The sequence below is a fragment of the Nipponia nippon genome, unplaced genomic scaffold, assembly GCF_047370975.1.
Source record: "Nipponia nippon isolate SJK-2023a ecotype South Korea unplaced genomic scaffold, ASM4737097v1 scaffold_14, whole genome shotgun sequence".
Classification (NCBI taxonomy): domain Eukaryota; kingdom Metazoa; phylum Chordata; class Aves; order Pelecaniformes; family Threskiornithidae; genus Nipponia; species Nipponia nippon.
Window position 1 is genome coordinate 13,656,357 of NW_028262330.1, and position 23,922 is coordinate 13,680,278.

General features: G+C 48.7%; 1 protein-coding gene across 5 annotated transcripts in view; it reads right to left on the reverse strand.

The window, feature by feature from the left end:
- Window positions 1-23,922, reverse strand: part of MAP2K4 (mitogen-activated protein kinase kinase 4) — a 104,870-nt gene that overhangs the window by 19,792 nt on the left and 61,156 nt on the right. For all 5 annotated transcript variants that reach the window (XM_087751330.1, XM_087751331.1, XM_087751334.1 and 2 more), the window contains 4 exons: window positions 17,866-17,985; window positions 7,127-7,246; window positions 3,770-3,821; window positions 3,211-3,338 (listed from right to left, as the gene is read on the reverse strand). In XM_087751330.1, coding sequence (XP_087607456.1) covers window positions 3,211-3,338; window positions 3,770-3,821; window positions 7,127-7,246; window positions 17,866-17,985 — 420 coding nt within the window. The remainder of the gene's footprint in view (window positions 1-3,210; window positions 3,339-3,769; window positions 3,822-7,126; window positions 7,247-17,865; window positions 17,986-23,922) is intronic.

A 23,922-nucleotide genomic window follows, 5' to 3' on the forward strand; every position in this document is an offset into this window, starting at 1 on the left:
CCGTGCATCCCCTTGCCCACCTTCTCATCTCAACAGCTCCTCAGGGAGAGCCGAGCGGGCAGCCCAGGGAGGGTGGGCGAAGCGGCGCAGGGCACTGGCACATGGGCACAGCCGCAGCTTGCAGCAGGCAGCTCCCAGGGTACCTGGGAAAAGGGACCACGGACATGTGTGACACCATCAAACTCTGCCCCTGGAGAGGTCCCAAAGGGGCAGGGCAGGGCAGGACATCCATCCTCACGCTGACTGGGTCCTCCCCTACCTAAACCAGGAGCTTCCAGTCTCATCCCTCCCCTCTGACACAGAAGCTGGGTTCACTTGAGCGTTAAGAAGCAGTAATGCCACAAAGACCACCAGCTTCAGCGTAGCACACAGAGCCTTCCCTCCCATCCAAATCGGCAGCACCTGCCACAGCGGGAGGCAACGCAGGGACTGCTGGGGAGCAGCAGGCGGGGAGGACCAGGGGCTGGCTGGCAGCAATCGCACCCCCACTGCTGGTTTAAGGCTGCCTTGAGCATGTTGTGAAACCCCACCTAGAGCAAACCCACGCTGCTGGCAGTGGCACAGGTCTCGGAGGGCTCTCCAGGGCAGGCTGCTGCCTGGGGCAGTGCGGGGGCTCCGTCTTTCCTTTCTTTCTTTCAGAGAACACAAGGCACCAACATGTACGCCTTTACTTCAATGTAACGATCTCAGGGGAATTCAAAGTCAAAAGCAAAACAACTTCTCCAGCGCCGGCAGCTCCAAGGCTGACACGCTGCTTTCTGTGACACCTCTAACAATTTTGGTTAAACCACCCAGCGCTTGCTTAGCAGCTGGACGTGGCTCCTGCAGCCTGATCAGTCAAACGGGCCGACATCCAATGTTATTGTTATCAACAGCTATTTGGGGACCCAGCTCCAGTGCACACGGCGTTATCAGGTTCCTTCGGTGAGCAAGTGCTCATGCTACAAGAATTACTGCAAGTGCCACGGGCCAAGTGGGCCTTGCAGAACAACACGCTCTCATCGTCAGGGAGCGTCATCCAGCAGTCCTTATCAGACCTGCCCTGGCTGAACACAGTCACATTATTTTGCACCAAAAATAGTCACCTATTTTGCACCCAAACAAAATATTTTCCTTTCGAAAGGAATGTGACTGGCCTGACTCCCTCCCAGGTATACTGAGATTTGATCACAGCATCACTACAGCTATCTGCTGGCTTGGAGGAAGAGCTGGCAGATGTGCCTGCATGCTGGGGACATCTCCCCATTTCCCAGGCCTCTCAGTACGTGGAAATGCTCATGTACTTGGAGAGGAGTCACTGAGTCCGGAGAGCCGAAGGGAAGAGGCCAGCCGTCTCCCACACCGCTTGCCAGCTGCTGGCTCGGCCCACAAACACACACCATGCCAAGGCTCTTAAAATCACAAACTGAATCGAAACACTTTTGCTCGCTTAAAAATTCAGCACAGTCTGGTGATGGAGATGCACAGAGAGCAGAGTGGATATGCACAGAGAGGGAGGAACGACAAGGGGCTATGGGAAGCACCCACCCACTCAAGCCCCAGGGGAAAGGAAGCAGCGCAGCTATTTACAGACATGCCGGTAACTGTCACGTCGTAACTAAACCAACAGCCTGCGCACAGCTAACCATCTACCCACGGCTGTAAGCAAAAGTGGGAACATTAATTCCTGTAATTACAGCCCACCGAACTTGGGAGGGGGAAAGGAGTGAGCAATTTTTCAAGAGCCCTATTTACAGACCCAATACGCACCTCAGAGGACAGGGAAAAGGCAACAACAGTCATAACTCCACAGAGCGAGGCTATCAGAAGTGCCTGCAGTCTGAGACGCAAACACCCAGCCTGGGGTCAGGCCAGCTGGGACTGCACCGGCTCCCGTGTCCTCCCGGGGCACCTCTGCTGCCCGCAGCATCCTGTGCCCCACCGACACAGCAAACGGGGCAGCTCCGACTGATCCTCTTCCCTGCGGGGAGCTCCCCGCCCTTGCCAAGAGTGCTCCGAGCAGAGACGTGCCTCTGCCCTCTCCCCGGCCTCACGAGGTCTTTATGGAAGCGAACCGCCCCGTTTCACTACGTTACGCGGCTCGGGGGCTTGCGCACACTTTGTTGTACCACCGCACTGGGCTCCCATCACAGATCTCATCTGTACTCTCCTTTCCAGCTCATTGAGTAACTAGCTCTGCTATGAGGACAGTGAACAGAAAAGGCCAAATGCTCCAAAACTCAGACTCTGTGCTTGAGACTAAGATCAGGTCAGGGCAGACAGGTTTCGCCTTGGACACCACAGTCAGATAAAAGCCGTATCAGAGCCATTACCTGGACCAGATGGGCACCGTACCTTAAAAGAGAGAGATTTTCCTTTTTTGTTTGCTTGGTGGTAGATAAAAGAGTTCAGAAAACACTATTTTTCAGCATATAGAGCCATAAGATAAGTAACAAGGGTTCAACACAGCCACTGAAATTAAAGTTACATTGACAGCAGCAGACACACAGCTCCCTGCGCAAGGCGCCCTCAGCTGACGTGAAACCAAGAGATGCATTTTCAAAGCAGCCTGGTGCACAGAAGTGTTTAAAACCCTCTGACAGCTTCGAAAATCACCCCCACAGCTTTTCTCCCTGGGAGGGGGAGGGAAGCAAACAAGCAGGACAGACTCCCAGGAGCCACAGCTCAGCCCCAGCGATTTCCACGCAGCTGCTCTGCCACCACTGCTCTCCAGAATCACATTCTCCTGGAATTAAGTTATGGCACACTTTGGAATTAAAGTGGTTTGCAAAAATCACTGTAATTCTGCTCCGCAATAACTCCTGTGACATAATCTTACCGTAGCAAATGGATTTCTTGCAGACCAAGAAAACCCTGCCCCCAGACGGCACCGCCTCCCCCGTGCGCTGTTTGTTTTGGAGCGTGAGCGGGCGCTGCTGAAAGGCACAGAGAAGCTCTCCGCTCCAGCGCCGCAGAGGAACCCAGCAAAAAAAAAGAGAATTCAGTCACTTTGCCACAGCCTGGAAGCCTTTGCTGACGCTGCCAGCAGCAGTGCTCAATCCAAAGCTCAGTTTCATCTGGGAAGGGGGTGCTCATCCCATGGGAAGCAGGCTGACACTGCAGTCGGACGCCAGGCACGGCCACGCTGAGCCAGGCCTGCAGAAGGAGGGTAAGGCCCTGCACAGCCCACGGGCATGCCAGCTCCCCGCTGCCCCGCTCATCCCCACTCACCGCCATGTACGGCCGGCACCCCGCATCCCGCGTTTTGGCAATGGAGTCCACAAGCTGTCCGCTAATGCCGAAGTCACAGAGTTTAATATTTCCATTTCTGTCCAGAAGAATATTGGAAGGTTTGATGTCTGCAAGGGAAAGAAATTTAAACTAGTAAGTCACGGGTGGAGCTTTCAATTTCAAGAACAGCAGCTGCAGGGAATCGACACCGGCACTGCTGTGCCATCGCCATCGCCGCTTGAGGTGGGGCAGGCGGGCGGCGACTGGATGCGCTGGCCACCGCTGAGGATCCTGACCGGGAGCAAGAGGAGATGGAGCCAGCCCCGAAGACGCCACGTGCCTGGAGGCAGAGGCAGACACCCAACCACCTTGAAATCACGCTTTTATGGAAAACCACGGACCGAAGGGGCAATGAAACAGCCACTGGGGACACACTTGTGCAAAACCTGTACTCACACTCACGGTAGTGCACGTGCTAATTACACTTTGACTTGAAGCACAGGCCACTTAAAATCCTTGGAATTATTTTTGTAGGCAAGAAGAAAAGACATGAACTCACCTCTGTGAATGATTTTCAAGTTTTCTTTTAAGTGGTTTAGTGCTTTCACAGTCTAGGAAAGAAAAACAGATGAAAAATAAGCAAATGTCATAAGATTCTTGTGATTATTAAAATTTTGGAGCTCCAAGAAGGGGGAAAAAACATTTAATATGTTGAGATATCAGTGCTGTAATATGCCATGTAATAAAAGCATTTTTCTCCCAATCTTTCCTGCAAACAGAGGTGACATAAGAGAGGGCACGTGCATAAGCAAACACACAGCACTTGTTGAAACCTGGAAAGATCACACTACGGGAGAGGGGAGCAAGAGGTGAAGTCAAGCAATATTTCTGATGTTAATTATCTTGAGTAATAACTTCTTTCAAGCCCTATGCCATACTTTTTCAGTAGGTAACAACTGTTCCCATTCCACTGGCTGAGCAGCAGCAGTGTGGGGAGCAGCAGAGGCTGTTCTGATTTAACCATTCACCATTAAATGGAAGAGACACTTAGGGAGCCTGATTTCACAGGACGATTAAAAAAACCCTGAAAGTTCACCATTTTAATTCACTTCGCTTCTGCTGAAAAGACCATTGAAACCAATGGCCAAAAGACCGCCTTGAAGATGACGGTAAGAGGGTGTTGCAAAGCACTCAGAAGCTGTGCGACCGTAAGGATGAAGTCTAGCACCAAGGAACAACTCCCCAGAGCCCGTTCCTTCCTGCTCACACAATCCCATGTTCAAGTGCTTTGGTAATTAAAAGCCCTGGCAGGCTCTGGGGCAGCTGAAGTCCTGTCTCCTCCTCGCTGCCCACCTTGCTGCTCCAGTGCAGGTTTCTGCTCCGGCAGCAGAAGCTGCTACATCTCTCTGAACAACAAAGCATCAACTGATTTTTAGGCAGGCCCATAGTGGAATGAGACTGGATGGCCACCTTGGACCTGAGCTTCAGCAAGAGGAAGCTTGCTGGACTTAGTGACTGAATGTTGGTTTAAATCTCAGCTGGCCCTGCCAGAAGCTCCTGCCCCTACCCTCAAGTGGGTGAAGCAGAAGCTCACAGCTCTTCAACCTGGGGTAAAAGAGCTCTGACATGAAAGGAAGGGTGGTTGGCGGAGCACACCGAGCTGTGAGCTACAGCACGTACCCCACCTGCACATGATGGGGCTACCAGGGCAGTGCGCACGTAGACCTTCTGGACCTGGAGGCCCTCAAGGTCTAAGATACTCATCGCCAGTATTCTCATACCAGAGATATTAAACACTGTTCCTCACTTTGTTTTCTAGAAAAAGGTGGACAGAAACAAACCTCAGATCACAAGATCTAGTCAGAACCTGTCTCAGTTCCTAAAGGCAGCCTGTGCAGCGGACCTCCCTCAAGAGCTGCTGGGGCCGGGCTGCCTTCAGGTGCAATGAAGGAGAGCGGTGTTCGACGAGCAGCCCACGACCTCCCGCACAGCGCAGCTGGGCTTCACATCCCCAGATCTGTTGTGGGCCATGGATCAGGTACGGAAAATTTCAGCTTACTCAGTCCGTCCCTCACCCCCAGGTCAGAAACATCCAAAGGTGGTCATTTCCCTGGCTAGGAGTTAAAGCTCTGGTGCACTTTCACAGCGTGCTGTCTGCACAGGGTAAGTAGAGAAACTCCCTTTGAGAGCTTCAAAACTCATCTCAAGTCTCTGTCCAAACTATCTTCATCAGCAAACACCTTGCAAGGTCTGCCTGAGTCAAAATGTGGGCCAGTGTGTCGCTAATACCCTGCAAACCCCAGAAGAAAGGATCTCCTTTTCCTTCCCCCACAGAATTACATATAACTCCAAGCAGATGACCCTGGAAGGACAGACCTTACCCAGCCATCTCTTGTCTATGTCTCAAGCCTTGCTTTGGCCAGTAATACATCTAGTTGGTTGGTGGAAGACCATGCACTCCATGGGCTGCACAACAGCCACTGGCTACCTTTGATAGGATTTTCAGTCGTGGCTATAAACATCTAAACACATGACAGTGCCTGAGCTGTCAAGGCAGCCTGTTAGCTCTAAGAAGTGGAAGCAGGTCCAGGTACGCTCAACATTTTATAAAGATGCCCCTAAGAAGAGCGAAGATGATCTTCTCCCAAGATCAGGCCCTGAGCAGAATTTCCTCATATCTTTTCAAGAGGTCATGGTTTGCAACTTGCTGAGCAGCTCCCCACCACTCTGACAGCTCGGGACACCAGCTTACTGCAGCATTCACGTGCTGAAGCCAATACAGAGCCAGTTTGCCCGTCTGTCACCAACATGGCACGGCTCCAGCGTTCGCTCACATTTCCCCCTGTTACTCCCAAATGGTGCTTCACTTCTGCAGCCTTTCATCTTCCAGCAGCCTCGCTGAACTAATTTGTTTGGCTCAGCCTTGATTTTTTATTGGGCCAGGACTTCCAGGTTAGGTCAAGAAAACATCAGCCAGGTTCTCCACCTGCTGAAGGCCCACTTGTACTTTTGGGAGCCTTTGCACAAGGCTACTAGAGGTTTCTCTGGACTGGAGTGGCCCAGCATCCCCTGCAGAAATCCAATGGACCTGACAGATCTTTACGGGCAGCAGCACAACAGAGGTTTCGGGATACCTTTCAACACCCCTTCCTCCACAGCCCAAAACCAAAAGTTTGTTTTGCAGGGCCAAAACTTGCCCTTGTGTTTAGACAATGAAGGGTTCATTTTGGCACAGCCAAGGATAATTTTATGGGGCTCCTTAAAGGGAGACAGTGGGCTCCATGTAGCACAGCCGCACTCAGGTGCCCTGGGTGGGATTCATCTCACTTCGCTTCACCACCTAAAGCACCACGAGATGGGAACTCAGCTCCCATACAGAGGCACCAACCTCTCCCCACTGACTGGAGAGAGAGGGTAGGCAACTCACTGAGACCAGACCCTTATTCTCAAAACAGTTTGGTGGGGTTCACATCTCCTGGCTATAAATGCCCAATCCCTTGTTTCCTTTACGAACAAGGGAAGGGGAGACAGCTGATCTATTCTGGGCACCGTCCTTGGGACGAGACGACCTGCGCCCAGCTTCCACTGATGCCACCACCAGTGCACATGAAGCAATCCCTGAGGAGGGGCTGGTGCCGATGCTGTCAGCACCGATGTTCAAGCAGACAGAGCAGGAGGCTGGTCTGGGGTCTCTTTATGAACTAATTACAGACCCCAGGACCCTCTTTTCTGCCATGCAATATGCTATGAGAAAGTCAAGAGTATACTCAAGGATCATTAAAACCATGATGCAATACAACAGCAGCAGTTCTGCTGCATGCAGATCGACCGGCTTTCTCACATGTGCGTGAAAGAGATCTTAATTTTTCACATTAGCTTCAAAAACATACACAAAAAGGGTTAACAAAATACTCACAGCTAAAGTGATTTTGCCTAGGATTTCTTCTGGAATAACATCATCTAATACACTATATACATATTTGTAAAACTTATCAAACGAGGTAGACATGAGCTCCATACAGATCCAACAGTCACCCTGGAAAGAGAAAAGAATCTGTGTTACTGTCAAGATAAAAACGAGAAACAAAAATCCAGAGAGCATAAAGAGATCCCTTGAATCCATTAAAATACATTAACAGCAACATGCATTTGACAGGAAGGACGGAATTCGTCTTGATCAGTTTTAGCAATGGCAGACTCGCCCCTGGACGCACCTCTCCCCCACTCCGCTCACCAGCAGAGGAATCGAGCTGGCCGGCTCTGACCTGGTATTACATTTAGATGCCTGAACCTAGATGAATCCAAGTCTCAAAAACTGTCTGGCTCGCCAGAAGGCTGCAGGCAGAACGCAACAGCAGCATGCACAGTAAGACTGAAAAAAAAAATCCCTTCAGTTTATGACTACCCTGCAGAGGACAGACGACATTTCACACAACATTCGGAGACATCATCTAAGCAAGAGAAAACGAAAATAATCCCAAGTATGGGGGGGTGGGCATTGATTTGCATCTTACAGTTAAACAATTTAAATGCAGAAAATTGTAAAACGTACTAGTGTCTGTGTTAAACCAAGCTAAGCTTACCTACCCTAGGAGAATAACATGTCTTTTTATCAAACTCTCTCCTGAGATCTGTAAATCAACCCACTCACAATGGATTCGCTGGGGGTGAGAAATGGATCCCCGCAATATAGGAGGACTTCATCTTTTGGTTTAGTATGTATCTACCATATGGGGATGGACAGCTTAGCCATGGAGTGATCTTAGTTATTTCAATTTTTTTTAACATTTCACCTCCAGTTGAGGACGACAGAAGGCTTTGCATGAGCTATTTCTGTAGACTCTCATGCACTTCAAGCAACTCTTCCTTGCTAGAAATACTAAAACACTAGAGCTAGACCCGTCCTCACCAGAAGCAACATACTCATACCTATCTTCTACAGGCTGTATCACAATGAGTGTTGAAACTGCATTAGCTGTCAAAAGCGAAGTACAGAATGGATTTCATCAGTCTGGATGTCTCATCCTGGCTAAATACCACCTAAAACACTTGTGCAGGGAGCAGCACCGCGTGCAGGCAGCGCTGCCCTGGGCTGCCTGGGGGGCTCAGAGCACGGGATGCCCCTCGGGCTATGACTGAGCCGCACGCTCCTGTGGTACGAGAAGCAACAAGTAGAGGAGAAACTTCCCAAAGCTAGCATCCTATAGAATGTGGATTTTTCCTGACCAGACAAAACACAAACCAACTAAACTCTATGTTAATACATGGAAATGAAATAAGGAAAAAAACCTAGGGTATGGATATGCTGGCTGTGTGGCAAAGCCCTGCGCTCGCATCCTGCACGACCAAGTCACTTCTGTTTGAAGCAATCTCCCAGTGCTCATGAGAGTCAGGAGCAATTCTTGAGTTATATTTAGCTGATGGGAAAGCTTGCAGAGCCACAGGTTTTAAAGCCAAAAAGGGCTTTTCTGCCACTCAGAACGACCTCCTGTGAAACAGAAGCCGAGGAACTGCATCCACCAAGATGCCTCCACTCCAAATGCTTGGTTTAGCGGGAACAGAAGCGCTCAGCAAAGGCGCTGTCAAAAACTGCATGCTGGTATCAGCAGAGGCAGCGGTGCCATCCAGCTTGGCCTTGGGCTGCTCACACACGTGCATGGCTGTTTTCAGCAACACAGACAGCAGACTGCCAGGAAGCGTCCCACGTGCCACCAGCGCTACAGACGCTGCTGCTTCAGTGACAGCGAATCCATCACCGTGTCCTGCCAAAGGAGGGATGCTGCCTCCGAGGGGAACAGACCAGACCAGACCAGACCATTTCAGTTGGAAGGGACCTACAATGATCATTAGTCCAACCACTTGACTGCTTCAGGGCTGACCAAAAGTTAAAGCATGTTGTTAAGGGCATTGTCCAAATGCCTCTTAAACACTGCCAGGCTTAGGGCATCGACCACCTCTCTAGGAAGCCTGCTCCAGGGTTTCACCACCCTCTTGGTAAAGAAATGCTCCCTAATGTCCAGTCTAAACCTCCCCTGGTGCAGCTTTGAACCATTCCCATGTGTCCCATCACTGGATCCCAGGGAGAAAGCTCAGCACCTCCCTCTCCACGTCCCCTCCTCAGGAAGCTGCAGAGCCATGAGGTCACCCCTCAGCCTCCTTTTCTTCAAACTAGACAAGCCCGAAGTCCTTAGCTGCTCCTCGTAGGACATGCCTTCCCACCCTTTCACCAGCTTTGTTGCCCTCCTCTGGACGCATTCAAGGACCTTAACAACCTTCTTAAATTGGGGGGCCCAGAACTGCACACAGTATTCAAGGTGAGGCCACACCAACGCTGAATACAGCAGGATCATCACCTCTTTTGGCCAGCTGGTTATTACAGAGAGAGCCTCTCCCTTCTGAGGAGGGGGGATCTGCTTTCCTAGGAAGGGCTGAGCTGCCAGTGGGAAAGACGACTGTGGGTTCAGAGCCATTTTACATCAGCACAAGGCAGAGCGGGAGCTGATGTCGCTCAGCCAAGGGAATGGCTGGTACAAGCCTGAGTCCAGAAAACACGCATTTCACCCAAAACAAAGCAGAAGGGACTGATCGAAAAGGTGCTGTGCCAGACACAGAAGCAGAGACACCATGGTGAAAGAGGCCAGTGCAGTGCAGATGGAAGGGGACATGACCGGCATTTCAGAAGGTATGGAGAAAGGTGAGCTTAGACTGCTAGGGAATGAAAGATTGGCTACGGATGAATTTGGCTCAGGACCTGTTCAGCTTTAAACTGCAGAAATGAAATTAGGCAACATATGCAGAAGGGGTCCAGGGGTCCAGGGGGTTGGACTGGATGACCTTTAGAGGTCCCTTCCATCCCAAAGCATTCTGTGATTCCAAAATTTCCCTTTTCAGCACTGGCGACAAAGGCAAAGTGCAGCTGAGGCACTTCCATCTTAGCAAGAGCTGGTGTTTGTACAGCAAAAGCAAACTGCAGTGAAACAACGGGCAACCTTATTAGAGCCATCATCATAACAAACGCTTCACAATATACTTTGTGCACCTGCAGGGTTGGGATACGTCTGTTACTGAAAACTCAAGTACAAGAACTTGTTATCCACTGTTAATTTAACCATAAAAAAAACCTGTACGTGATCAAAAGCACCAAAGGAAAGACCTGGTTTACTTGGTCTCCTGAAGTATATGCCATACAGAAATCCTGGATGTGGGCATTTATTGATCTGGTAATATAAAAATCTACCTGATCAACATGAATTCATGTCAGCAAGATCAATGACAAAAAATGACCGACCTTTTCACAATTACGCAACTTCATTAAGGCTGGTGGCAAGATTCAAAACTCTACAGGTTCTTATCTCTTCCTGGGACTTGAAAGGACTTACCTGTTGGCAAAGCCGATGAATGTTACTGAGAACAAGAAGGAAGACTGGCAGGGACGACTGGGGGCCCCTCCCCCAGCCCCCTTTCTGATCAAACACAAAAAAGCGCTGATGTGCATGGGAAAGTTCTGCTTCACTGTGAACTGTGAGGACAAAACCATCTTAATAAAAATTTCTCTTTAATTCATGCTCCTAGGTCAGGTTGATTTCCAATTATAAAATGATGAAAGAAGCATTTTAATTTTCTCTTCCAGTTAGAGCTATTCTTCCAAAGAATATATTTCAGTCTTTATTGGGTATTAAATTACGAGATGCTAATGCACATCTTGTAGGCATTCCAAAAAATGTCAAGGAACACCCTGCACGTTTCCTTCAAAATATCGCTGCCCGTCTCCAGGACATACACAAAAACTGCTTAACCAGCGACTGGGATGCTTCAGCTTCCGAATGCAGCGTCCCGAGTTCCCAGTTGACAACTGAGCATATTGCCAAGATGGTACCCAGCTGGGGCCACCCAGCTGGAACACAACCTGGCAGAAAAGGACCTAGGAGTCCTGGTGGACACCAAGTTGAACATGAGCCAGCAGCGTGCCCTTGCTGTGAAGAAGGTGAACAGTACCCTGGGCGGCATTAGGCAAAGCATTGCCAGCAGGTCGAGGCAGGCGATCCTTCCCCTCGACTCAGCACTGGTGAGGCCACACCTGGAGTGCACTGTGTCCAGCACTGGGCTCCCCAGCATGAGAGAGACATGGACCTACTGGAGAGAGTCCAGCAAAGGGCCACTAAGATGACTGAGGGACTGAAGCATCTCTCCTATAAGGAAAGGCTGAGAGAGCCGGGACTGTTCAGCCTGGAGAAGAGAAGGTTCAGGGGAAAACTTATCAATGTACATAAATACCTGAGGGGAGGGTTCGTAGAGGATGGAGCCAGGCTTTTTTCAGTGGTGCCAGTGACAAGACAAGAGGCAATGGGCACAAACTGACACACAGGAGGTTCCCTCTGAACACCAGGAAACACTTTTTCACTGTGAGGGTGACAGAGCACTGGCACAGGTTGCCCGGGGAGGCTGTGGACTCTCCATCCCTGGAGATATTCAAAAGCTATTTGGACATGGCCATGGGCAAGTGGCCCTAGGTGGCCCTGCTTGAGCATGGGAGTTGGACAAGGTGACTTCCAGAGGTTCCTTCCAACATCCACCATCCTGTGATTCTGTCATAGCGACACTGAAGGCTTATCGCGTTAGGACACTGCAGGGAGTGGCCAACTTTTTATGCAAGCTGCATCTATACTACTGACTGAGAATGAAGAATGTCATCACCCTCACATAGCCTTATATGACACAGAGGACACCTTTCCTATGGACTGGGGACTGATCACGGGGACAGATGTCTTGAGCAATGCCAACACAGCCAAAGATGTCCATAGTAATAGGGCGTTGTGCATCAATAGCAAAGAGAGCAAACACCTTGTATCAACTGACCAAGGATACGTCCGCAATCCACACCAACGTCAGCACTGTGCTACTGACACATCCACGCTAGCTCTTCTCTCGCACCAGCAGAAGCTCCCCAGGGGCTAATTTACCTGGCTTCCCAGGCATGTTTAGCAACTTGCAATGAATTTTTTATTGAATAATTTTATCAACTATTGAGCTTGTTGGTTTAAACTTGGCTCGGCTACACTCGCCCTGTGTAGGAGTCGCTGCTGAGATCCCAAGTCAGACAAGGCTTTTTTCTTCTTCTCTTGAGAAGAACAGTAACAGGAACAGTTACTTTGAAAGAGCAACTAGTGTGGTCATGATAACTAACCAAACATTCCCAGCCTTACAGGTACTGTCTCAAACTAGATTACCTGTAAAGTTTCCAGCACCCATGCAAGAAGAGTGTTTTTTTCTCAGACCTAAAAACCCTCCAAACAGCAACACTCGGGGCGAAAGGCTCAGGGTTGCCCAGTGCAGTCCTGCGGCTCAGCCCAACCCTCCTCACCAGAAGAAAGTGACTCAAGTGAAATCTCTGCAGAAAACCTAGCAATCATCTATTTTTCTCCCCCACCTAGCAAGTATTGCTTTCAGAGGTGACAAGCGGACATGAGTAACCAGACCCTCTTCAATACAGCATCTCTGGTGACTGAGGTGGAAAGCTCTGCGTACGTTTGCAGGAGTCAGGGCTCTCACTGGTGCAGTACGGCTTCATGGGGCCAGGGTGAACCTCACAAAGTTCAACAAGGCCAAGTGCAAGATCCTGCACCCGGATCACGGCACTCACCAGTATAAATAAAGACTGGGGGATGAAGGGATTGAGAGCAGCCCTGTGGAGAAGGACTTGGGGATTCTGGTGGATGAAAAATTGGACATGAGTCGGTAATGTGCCGTATCCTGGGCTGCATAAAAAGAAGCATGGCCAGCAGGTCGAAGGGGGTAAATCTCCCCCTCTACTCCACTCTGGGGAGACCCCACCTGGGGCACTGCATCCAGCTCTGGGGTCCCCAGCACAGGAAGGACATGGACCTGTTGGAGTGGGGCCAGAGGAGGCCACAAAAATGATCCAAGGGCTGGAGCACCTCTGCTATGAAGAAAGGCTGAGAGGTGGGGTTGTTCAGCCTGGAGAAGAGAAGGATCTGAGAACACCTTATTGCAGCCTTTCAGTATATAAAGGGGGCTTATAAGAAACACGGAGAGAGACTTTTTATGAGGGCCTGTAGTGATAGGACACGGGGCAATGGCTTTAAACTGAGAGTGGGTAGGTTTAGCTTGGACATAAGGAAGAAATCTTTTACAAAGAGAGTGGTGAGGCACCGGAACAGGTTGCCTGGAGAAGCTGTGGATGTTTCATTCCTGGAAGTGTTCAAGGCCAGGTTGGACAGGGCTTCGGGCAACCTGATCTAGTGGGAGATGTCCCTGCCCATGGCAGGGGGGTTGGACTCGATGATCTTTGAAGGTCCCTTCCAACCCAAACCATTCTATGATTCGATGATTTTATGATTCATCAGCCACTGAATCCCTTCTATAGCCAGTGTAACCAGGAATATAACCAGGGGCATAACTACTCCTTCTGGACTTTTCTCCAGGCCTTTCTCTTTCTGATTCTCTTCATTCTCCAGCCTTTACTAGATGCAACTTTCTTCTCTCTTCTGTTAAGAAGTCAGGCTATGGACATGAAAACCATTTCAACTGCCAGGCATTACAATGTCAGTGCTCGGGGATTCTTTCTGTTATTGAAAAAAGGGTTGATTTTTTCTACCTAGGATCATTACAGAAGCAAGTAATAGAGCAGTCCACTCAACCGCTGCACTAGCAGAATGAAGGATGCTGCAACATCACGGGGAGGTGCAACACAGTGACGTGAAGGTCACAGCTTCATCAGCGAGGGCAGGAGTGAGCAGAGCGCTGTCCCACGGAGGAGCTGACTCCAGCACTTGCACTACCTGGCGTCAGTGCAGTGCAGCCCCTTACTCCATACAAAGGCTGAAATGCTGACTTCTGCTTTTTCAGCTTTGTTCCTGTTTCATTCGACAGGCCATTTAATCTCATCTAATGGGTGCTGATAAACTCAAACTCCTGTACCTGGCAATCAATTTGTAGTTTTTGCATTGTTACACATTACACGATATACACAGACATACATAATAACAGAAGGACGTCCCATATGATTAAAGAACAAGAAGCAAATAATACATGTTAAGATGCTGCCTGCTGAGGGACAAGGGGGACCAGCTCCCAGAGAAGACTTTCGCTATCAGAAAATGCTTGCTGAACAAGTGAGACAGAATACAACTAGGGGAAAGTATTTGTGTAGTGTTTTTTGCCTTTCCAAATCAAACTCTTCATACTCGTGGAGGCTGCCACAGTAACTTCCCTGTCTTCAAAGTAAGTCCTTGAACAGTTTTGTCCAATTTGGTTTAGTACTCCTGCTCCCCAAACTGTCAGGACCCAAGAGCTTAGCCCTGGTTCTCCATATCAACAGCTCACTCTTCCAGAAAGGCTACCTGCCTTTCCAAACAGCCCAGCTGCACTGCTGCTGTTCCTGAAGCTGCTATAATCTTCTTGTCAGTCATCTGATTGTGAGAGCAGCCTACTCAATGTTTAAGCTCCTCCAAAGAGGCTCAAATTGAAGTCTTTCACCTTTTAGGAGCAGGCAGAAGACTTCCCATCTGTAGCTCCATCCACCCCTGCAGGATCTGAATCCCGGCTCAGAGCAGGCGGTCCCAGGAGGCCTTTTGGAACTTATTTCTTACTTTTCACCTTGAAACACTGGAACGAAGAGCTTTGTTTATAAATGCTTTGCTGTAGGACTTCCTGAGAGAGGTTTGGTCTTTAGTAATGTCCTATGTGCTCTTACACTCCAGGGGATGGTGCAGCAGTGACCTGGATCGTTCACGGTTATTTGGGAACAGATCTGCTAAGCAGAGTGGGGGGGTGAGGCAGGTTCAAACATACTGGTGAAATTCTTTTTTTCTCTTTCTGTGCTTCTCTGCTGTCATAGTTTCCTAGCTTTAGAAGATGTAATTAATACTAGAACATGTAATTAATATGACAAGACAGAAAACCTTATCCAAGCATACCAGCTCACCCTGTGTACCTTTGAGGTACGTGACTTGGAACATCACCTTGGCAGTAAGGGACCGAGGAGAGGAGAAGGCAGCTTTCATCTCAGAAGCAAGTACCACTGATGCTGAGGGTGGGGAAGAGGGGACCCCAGGGACCAACACGATATAACCCAGAGTGACCTTACTGAAACCTGTCCCAGACGGAGCACCCAAGGAGCCTTGTTTAGCTGCAGAGGGACGGGATATTTTGACAAGAGAAAGGGTGCAGCAGAAGCCAGGCTGACATCTGGGTGCTGATCAAGGTAGGTTTTTATACTATTTACTTATTTGCACTCACATCCTGGGATGTGCCTAGAGCTACAGAGAGGTGACAGGCTCGCACAGCTCTCAACACGTTGCTCATCAGCATCTGGCAAGATACCGTCTTACCCAGAGACTTTTCTTTACAGCAGCTGACAGCCTTATCACTTGTATTTCAGCAAAGCTGGAAATATTCAGCCAAGGTTGAGGCTCCACACTGGGTAGGAGCTTGTACTGCATGAACATGGACAACGCCTCCTGGCCCAAAATGGCTTCGTGTTTAAACAGATAAAAAGCAAAGCATGGGAAAAGGAGGGATTATTATCCTTATTTTAGAGACTGAGATTTAAAGCCAGAGAAGTGACCTGGCAAAATTAGAGGCAGATTCTCCAGAAGCAGGAATTGAATATTCAGTCCCAGTTTTGGGCTTTAACTACGACATTGACCTTCTTTCTCTGTTTCCCAGTAAAGCCCCAAAAGACTCTGCGCAGGCTGCTACGCCTCATAATACGCAAAGATGACTAGTGGCCAGTAGGTCTCTTATTTTCCTTCTTCCCTCGAGTAGGTGTACTGGATTTGTGCTGAATTAGTGGAAAACAGGCAAGGCTACAAGTCTATCCCCCAACGTCGTGCCAGCTTCAATGCCAGAGCAACTACAGGAGGGGGAATAATCCACACCTGCAGGAGAGCTGCAGAAGCTGCTGCTCTCCGGAGGAAGGGGATGCAGTAGTCAAGTTCTGACGTTCATCTTCTCCAAAACTCTTGTTCTTGCAAATGGACCAAACGCTTGCAATCCCGTGCTGCTCACCAGTGCTATATTCCTCTTCTTGTGCCTGTACTGAACAGACTCAGCTCAGACTGACAACTGGCCTCCGACCATGACACAAGACTGTCTGGGCTGCCTGGAGAAGGCCAGCTTCCCAACTGTTTTTACTGGTCATTCGAAGCTAGACAGCAACGGGAGTGCCTGGGCAAAGTACAAGGAGATAGAAGGATACCTTCTGTGGCCCTGCAGCATACTATCATCTACCTTAAATTACAATAAGTAGATGCTAAACCAGTCACAAATGTGCAATGATTAACATCATGTTCCTGGCCATGAACAGCTGAAGTATGTCGGGATTAACCGTGGTCAGCTGATATAGCTTCAATGCTCTAATTCTGTTCTTCACTTGGAAGCACTCATGGAAGCATCACATTGAATAACTCACTCCACAGCACACACTATCTATGCACATAAAAGGGCCAAGCCAAATTACAGCCCCTAGGCTAGCTATTGCAGATATTGTTCCTTTCAAGAACAGTCATGCAATTTTGGTCTCTGTCCCAAAAGGACAGAGTAGAACTGGAAAAGATGCAATGAACAGCAAGAAAGATGATCAAAGGTCTGGAAGGGGTTCCATGTATGACACAAGCTGGCCCTTATCAGGCTTGGTAAGCCATGACAGAGGGGGAATATGCAACTGTCCATAAAATCCTCAGCGGCCTGGAGAGGATGGGTGAAGATCAACTGTTTACTGCCTCTTCAAATACAAAAACTAGGGGAAGCACTAGGGGCATCACTCAAAACAGCAGGATGAAAATTCAAAATTAATCAAGGTGATGGGCCTTCAAATGAGGGATAGACAACCGAGGGAAGTGCCTCTCAGGAAGCACCATGGATGCAAAAAACGTATTCAAAGGGAAAGTGAACACTTTCATGGAAAAGAAATCCAGTAAGAATCACTCAGCACAAAGACAGCACATCTAGCTCAGAAGACACTTGGCTGCGTATGACTGAAGGCTATGGTGAAGTATCACACACGCGTCTGCAGGCAGATCCCGTGGGCCACTGCCAGACACAGAACACCCCACCAGGAGTTTTGGTCTGACCCAGCATGGTTGCCCTTGGGTTCCTGCAGGTACAAACCGCTTCAAGGCAGACGCATGTCAATCTGGGCTCCGACACAGCCTGGATACGTACATACAGACACACAGACATCAGATAGCCTTATGGTGAGCTGTGACTGCTATCACAGCAGCCACCTTCATGTCAGGGATACAGGTCCTCCACATGGTCGCATCTCACAACCACTGACATAAACCACATTTGCGTCCAGGCGCTGTGCCGCAGAGCTGCGCCCAGCCCAGCAGCATACGCTCTGTGCGGGGGAGCCACAGACCTGGAGCTCATCAAGAGGGAAGAAAAGCAGGAAAGAAGGACAGACTGAAACACGCAGGGAGACGTAACAACGAATGGGAACAGCATGGTCGCGCTCAGCAGCACACAGACGTCTGGGTCTCCTGGTTAAATACCCTTGATTAAAAGTGAAGAGCTAAGAAACCTAACATAAATTAATTTTCTCTTCCTTATTGCAAGTTGGAAACTGCAAAGAAAAAAAAAAAAGGTAAAAACCAAACTCTGCTCTGAATGAAGCAAGTTTGGAGTGCCCACCTCTCTGAAGAGCGCGCCATAAAACTGAACAATATACGGGCAGTCACTGCTTCGCATTACTACATCAAGGTCCATCAGAAGCTGCTTCTGTTCTTTTTCATCCACTGTCGACCGAATTCTCTGAAAGAGGAAGAGTGGCAGAGACTTTATCACTTACATGCCATTACTGTATCCTCAGACTCGCTTCTGGAGGAACATGCCAGGGACCCCAAACCCAAGGTGGAGCAGGCAATCCCCAAGGCATGCTCAAACACACTCTAGAGAATTAAGCTGTGCTCTCAAATAAGAAATACAACTCAAAACCCCTAAAGCCATTTAATTCAGACTATAAAATCCCCAGTCCTCTCATGAGCATCAACATTTTCAGATGAATGTCAGAATGAAATTAAAGAGCAGAGATTTCATTGAAAACTACAGCAAAACAACATATTCAGGCTTTCATTTCAAAACAAATTCCCACACAGTTCTTAGCCATGTTGGATGGGGCTCCAAGGCTGTTTTGAAATTTAACCAAGGAACATTATGTTTAAAATTTCTACGACAAGCACAGAAGACAAAAAGGCTCCTTCCACCATGCCTCCACCATGGCGGGCACGGTGAAAAGGGACCATCACATAACCGAGGGAACACATTGCTCTGGTAAGGCTAATGGTGGGCAGCAGTCCCATGAGCTCTTCTCATAAAACTAACAATTCTTTACCTAGTACTGGCCTAGAGAACATTAACACTATATAAAAGATATTTTTATATATATATACACACACATATATATATAAATGTATATATACTATGTGTATATAAAGATATATATGTATACACACACTATATTTTATATATACACTATATATAAAGAAAAGTCTGATCCGGGCTTGAAAGAACAACACAAGTTTGAAAATAGAAAACTGTGCATGTTTGAACATGAAGCTTGTTAAACAACGGGTGGAGAAGACCATCCACAGTTTTTCATGTGATTTTACAGACATATTTAACATCTTGCATTGATTAATGCATTTCCTGAATCACAGGTGAGGAAAATTGTGATCCTGAAGGTGTGACTCATGTTGAAAAATCCTTTAAAAAAAAAAAAACAAGAAAAAACACGTTTGGCAAGAAGTCCAAAGCAACAGAGGTAGCCTGGACCCTCCTTGAGGAGAAAAACTACTTGGTTACCCAAGAAAGAAAAATTAATTTAAGATTGTGGGAAAAATCTGCAAGATACCAGCACCCACTCCCACCGACACTACTGCCCTGTGAGCAACTTCTGGTGGCATCAAGACCACAGGCATCAGCAAGCACAAGACTAAGTATATGAAGGTACTTTCAAGGTTGGCCGTTCATATTGCACCATTTGAGAAACAGGGCATGATTATGTACCTTAAGACTATTTTGTGATGACCCACACAAAATGAGGACAGCATCGACACTATAATTTTCCTTACCTTTGGTGTATCCTGATATTTTGGTATTTCACCACTCGTTCTTAACGTTCTAGTAGCTCTAGTTTGGCCTAGACCAGTAATTGTCATGTTCATATTGCCCTCTTCCCTCCCAGTGAATTCTAGAGTACTTGGGAAAACTGGCAAGAGACTTGCCCAGCACACCCATAATCTGTAACATCCACACCCTGCGATGCCACTGAGCGGGTGGGATTTTGTAGTCGCAAACAGAGCAATAAGAAGGCTCAACGGACTAGTAATGGAACTAAAAATCTTCACCTCTAGGTCACTGGTTCAAGTCTGTTCCACAGAAGTTCAGTCACATCACTGAAGAAAGCCTGACAAGTTTTATTATTTCTTTGTCTTATGTCTATACCATAGAAAGCTCTACAAGCCCCTGCTGAGATATCAAAGGCTGAGCAGATTGAATGCCTCTTTCTAGGTGGCACACGATCAGCACCATGCAAAATAATGATAATGCCATTGCTTTGACCTCGGTAGAAGACAATGGATGCCAAAGCCACCATAGTGGGACCAATGAGGAGCCTATGAGGAACAGTTCAGTCTCTCACTGAGACGCTACCTACTCCTCTAAAGAGTGCACCTCTGCGGTGAGGAGCAATATCAAAAGGAGCTTTTCTCCATGCTGTAACTCACATCCCCCTTCTGTGCCAACTCCATCTCCTTCTGTCTCCAAAAAGCCTCTGTCCTGGTCCTCCGGGAGCCTCCCCAGCCCCCCTCCGCATTCGCCTTGCATCTGCACGATACTGTCACAGCCATTCCCGCAGCGTGCTCCTCAAGCTCCGCCACTTCCCCTGAAAGCATCCCCTCCCACCTCTGACATTTCCTTCTCTGTTGTTACTTCTCCAATTCTGGAAAGCATGTGAAACATGTTGTATGGAGGAGGCGATTTTAACAGCATCTCAGAACAACACTGAACCCAAAGATTCCTCCTTTTCCCAAGCACAGTCTCCCTAGGGAGAAAGGCCAGGCAGAGGACCCAGAGGAGGGACAGTGGGTCAGCTATGATGCAGAGCATCCAGGCAGACACAAGAGCCAAAGGACACCTTGAGAAGCCAGCACGGACTGACTCCCCAACAACCACTGCTTCAGGGAGTGATGGTAAGGACACAATGCAAGACTGGGAGGTCTCATACAAGAGCTCTGGAGACTGGAGACTGCCAAATTCAAGAGGAGGGGAAAGCTGCCAGGGGCAGCATGCAGCACAGCGCTGAGCTGGGGTCAGCCCTGGCTGGCAAAGATGGCTTTGTTTAGCTGGAGCACACCAGGGAGCCTGCTGCATGCCAGCGGTCCCAATTCACCAGCTAAGGAACGAGCGTTCACCAGCGAAACAAGGAAGAAACAGCAAAAGGAGACTGAAGTCAACAGCAGCCACTACCCAAAGAGCACAGGAGCCGTAATGACGACCTGCTACCTAACTCCAAGGCCGAGCGCAAGACACTGCAGCAGCTCCCACAGACAGACTCCCCCAAGAACACGGGAGATGGCAGGGAAGGAAGACACAAGGTGAGGCAACAGCCTGAGGACACCATTTAAGACAGGGATGGACAGGTCTGACTTAGCTTCAGGACTTACATCTCTCAGCCTGCTCACTCTACTGCAGGTGGTTGCTGAAATGGCCCAAGAAGTCAGGTAAGGAAAGAGTGGGTTTTGTAGTAGAGGCTTATGGAAAATCTCATTTTTAATGGTTCCTTGTTGGCCTCAAACTTAAAATGCATCAAATCCTCCAGGAGAAAATCCTCCCACCCTTTTAATACAAACCCAGGTTAGGACAAAGCTTTCTGATATCAGGAACAAGAGCTCTGAAAGCTATGCCCTGGGCAGCATCAACAGCAAAAAGATAAACTGTGCTGTGGATTGGACCACTCTCAAACCTAAAACCAGACAGATCCCAGAAACCAGACCCAAAACAGAGGAGACATCACCCAGCCCTAATACACACACAAAAAGATTCAGGTGCAGTGGGTAGCGAGCAGTTAAAAAAAAGAAAAGGAAAGGAAAGAAAAGAAAAAACAAAGCTATAAACACCAAACTGAAAACCAACTCCGTGAGTTGAAAGAGAACACAGTGCTGTCCTGCACACAGGGCTCACACGCGTCCTCAGCAGAAAGCACAGCACGGCAGCGCTTGGCGGTGTCACCGGAGGGCTGGTGCTCCCTGGGGATGGAGGGACCGAGGACACCAAACCAGCAGGAAAAAGGGGGTTTGCCCACTCGCTGCTGCGGACGAGAGTATTTACCTATCCATCCGAAGCACATTTGCTGCTGACAGAAGTAGGTCAGGTCTTCCACTGATCCCAACTAGCTTCCCACCCCCCGCTAAGGTTCTTGCGCTCTCTCACGATTTCCTTTTAGCCCGGACCCATTCACTCCTCTCCCAGTGCAGTCCCAGCAGGGCTTGGAGCGCTGGCTTCCCCAGCTCTCAGCCAGCTACCCAAACGGATGAGTGAAACAGAAAATTCTGCTCAATAAACCATACGGAGTCAACTTGGGAGAGGGTACCTAATTGTGTGAAAAAGGGAAATGATGATTTGCGATAAAGGCAGCCTGCAAAAAGCCCCAAGACTTCTCTTCAGAAGTCATACGGGAAATCAGGACCGAGAAATTTGCCCCTTGACTGAGCTTAATACACTAATGTGTCATTTTGGTGGGCTTTTATGGGCTATCAGGCATCCAGGTAAGGATGGAGAGATTATGGAGGTATAAATAAATGTTAAATTTCTGCTCTCAGGGATATCTGATACTTAGCAACCTATTTCAGCTGTGAGGCTGGCATCAGATAAAACCTGTGAAAGCCAAAGACGTGAACATCTGTTTTAAAGCTACGGTTGAGACAGTAAGCACTGACTACAAGGCAAAACGATGTGGAAGAGGCACTGTGCTCTGAACAAGAAATGGCTCCACAGCTCACTGGCTTCTCCAGGGAGAAGAGGGGTCTTTGGTGGACACCTCACAGGCTTGGCATCCTGCCCAATTTTATGTATCTCTAAACAGTGCCTTGGCCAGCTTCTCCAAGTACCCAATTGATCTTGAAACTGCTTCTGATTTTCTTAGGACAAGTTTAGAGTAGAAGAAGTGGAAGACCACCTATAGTCTGGTAAAAAACACTGCTAGACTGAAGAGAAAACAAGAAACCAGCAGCAATATCTGAGGTCATTGGTTGGAACTGGAGACTAGACTACGCAATATTGCAGAGCGGGACTAAATCAGAAATACAGAAAATTCTGGTATACGGCTGAAAATCACTACACCTTTTGGGATGAGAGGGAAAACCGAACACGAGGATTGTGGACAAAAATGCCCTCTCCCCAGTTGGCTTACTCTCCTAGGTGTAACTATCTCTGACAGAAAAACAATTCAAAAGAGGTGCAAGATGTTTCCATGGGGCCACAAAGGTCAGCCGAAGCACAAACCACTCTACTCGTCTCTCGATGGTGTATTTTTCAGCCAGTTGAACTGGTTGAAAAGAAATTGGCTGAAGCTGCTAATACCGAACGCCCCAGGTCGGAGGTGCTCCTGCTGCGGGGCAGAAGGGGCCTCCCGGGCCCCCAGAGGGAGGGCTGCTGCCCCCCGCCTGCGGGCTCAGGACACCACTGCCGTGCTCGGGCTCCTGACCCCCACAGGCGCTGCCAAACAGATGAAAGGTTGGCTGATTTAAAGATTCGCTTATTTATCTTGTGAATTCTTCAAAGACAAAACTTTCCTAGCCTTCGAGAGGCCTTCTTAAGTACCCTGGCTAATAAAACCCACACCAGGTACTGCATACACTGTTCAAGTAAAAAGCAGAGCATCCTGCTCCAACAGGAAGAACATGCCCCAGCTTTTGTTCCAGTTTGGGCTTTTTTTCATTTATATATTTTTATACCAGTTTGGAAAAACCAAGTATGACAAAGATCTTTTAAAGCCCCTTTTTGTGTGAACTGTCACCAGCACCAGAGGGAAACCTCAGGACAGAAACCCCCCAGCTGCTGGGTGAGCTTCCCAAGAAAGCCATTTCACCCAAATAAAACGGGGCTTCTCTACAGTTCCTCCGATGTGCCAAAGACAACCCTGTTCCTTGAATTTGTGGTACCCTGATGAAAAAAGATGCACGGCCTCCCGGAGCAGCTGGGACACCACCACATGGTGATGCTGGAGGGCAAAGACAAAAGGGGGCTGGAGAACAGTACATACTGTGAAGCCTCTGGCGTAAAACCAGGAGCAATGGCAGTGGAGCAGAGCCTGAGAAGGGACCAGGGCTCTCCGCAGAGCGAAGGCGGCCAGATTATTCACAAGTCACTTAGGAACAGCCACAGACTGGGCAAAAACAGACTAAAGAGAAAATAAGAAACCAGAAGCAAAGTCAAAGGACACTGGGTAGAACTGGAAGCCGGACCAGGCAATGTCACAGAGAGCTGGTGCTGGTGCTGCAGGCAAATGCCGGCCAGGGCAGGTCTTCTTCAAGGACAACCAGGGGCCCAGAAGAGAAACCCGCCAAGGAGGTGAGGAGTTAACATGCAAACTGGCCTTGCAATTGTGAATTTGCAGAGACAGAGCTGGTGCTGGACAAAATTGGGCTGTTCTCTTTCCCACCTAGAAGAGTCTTGACCTTATATGCCAAT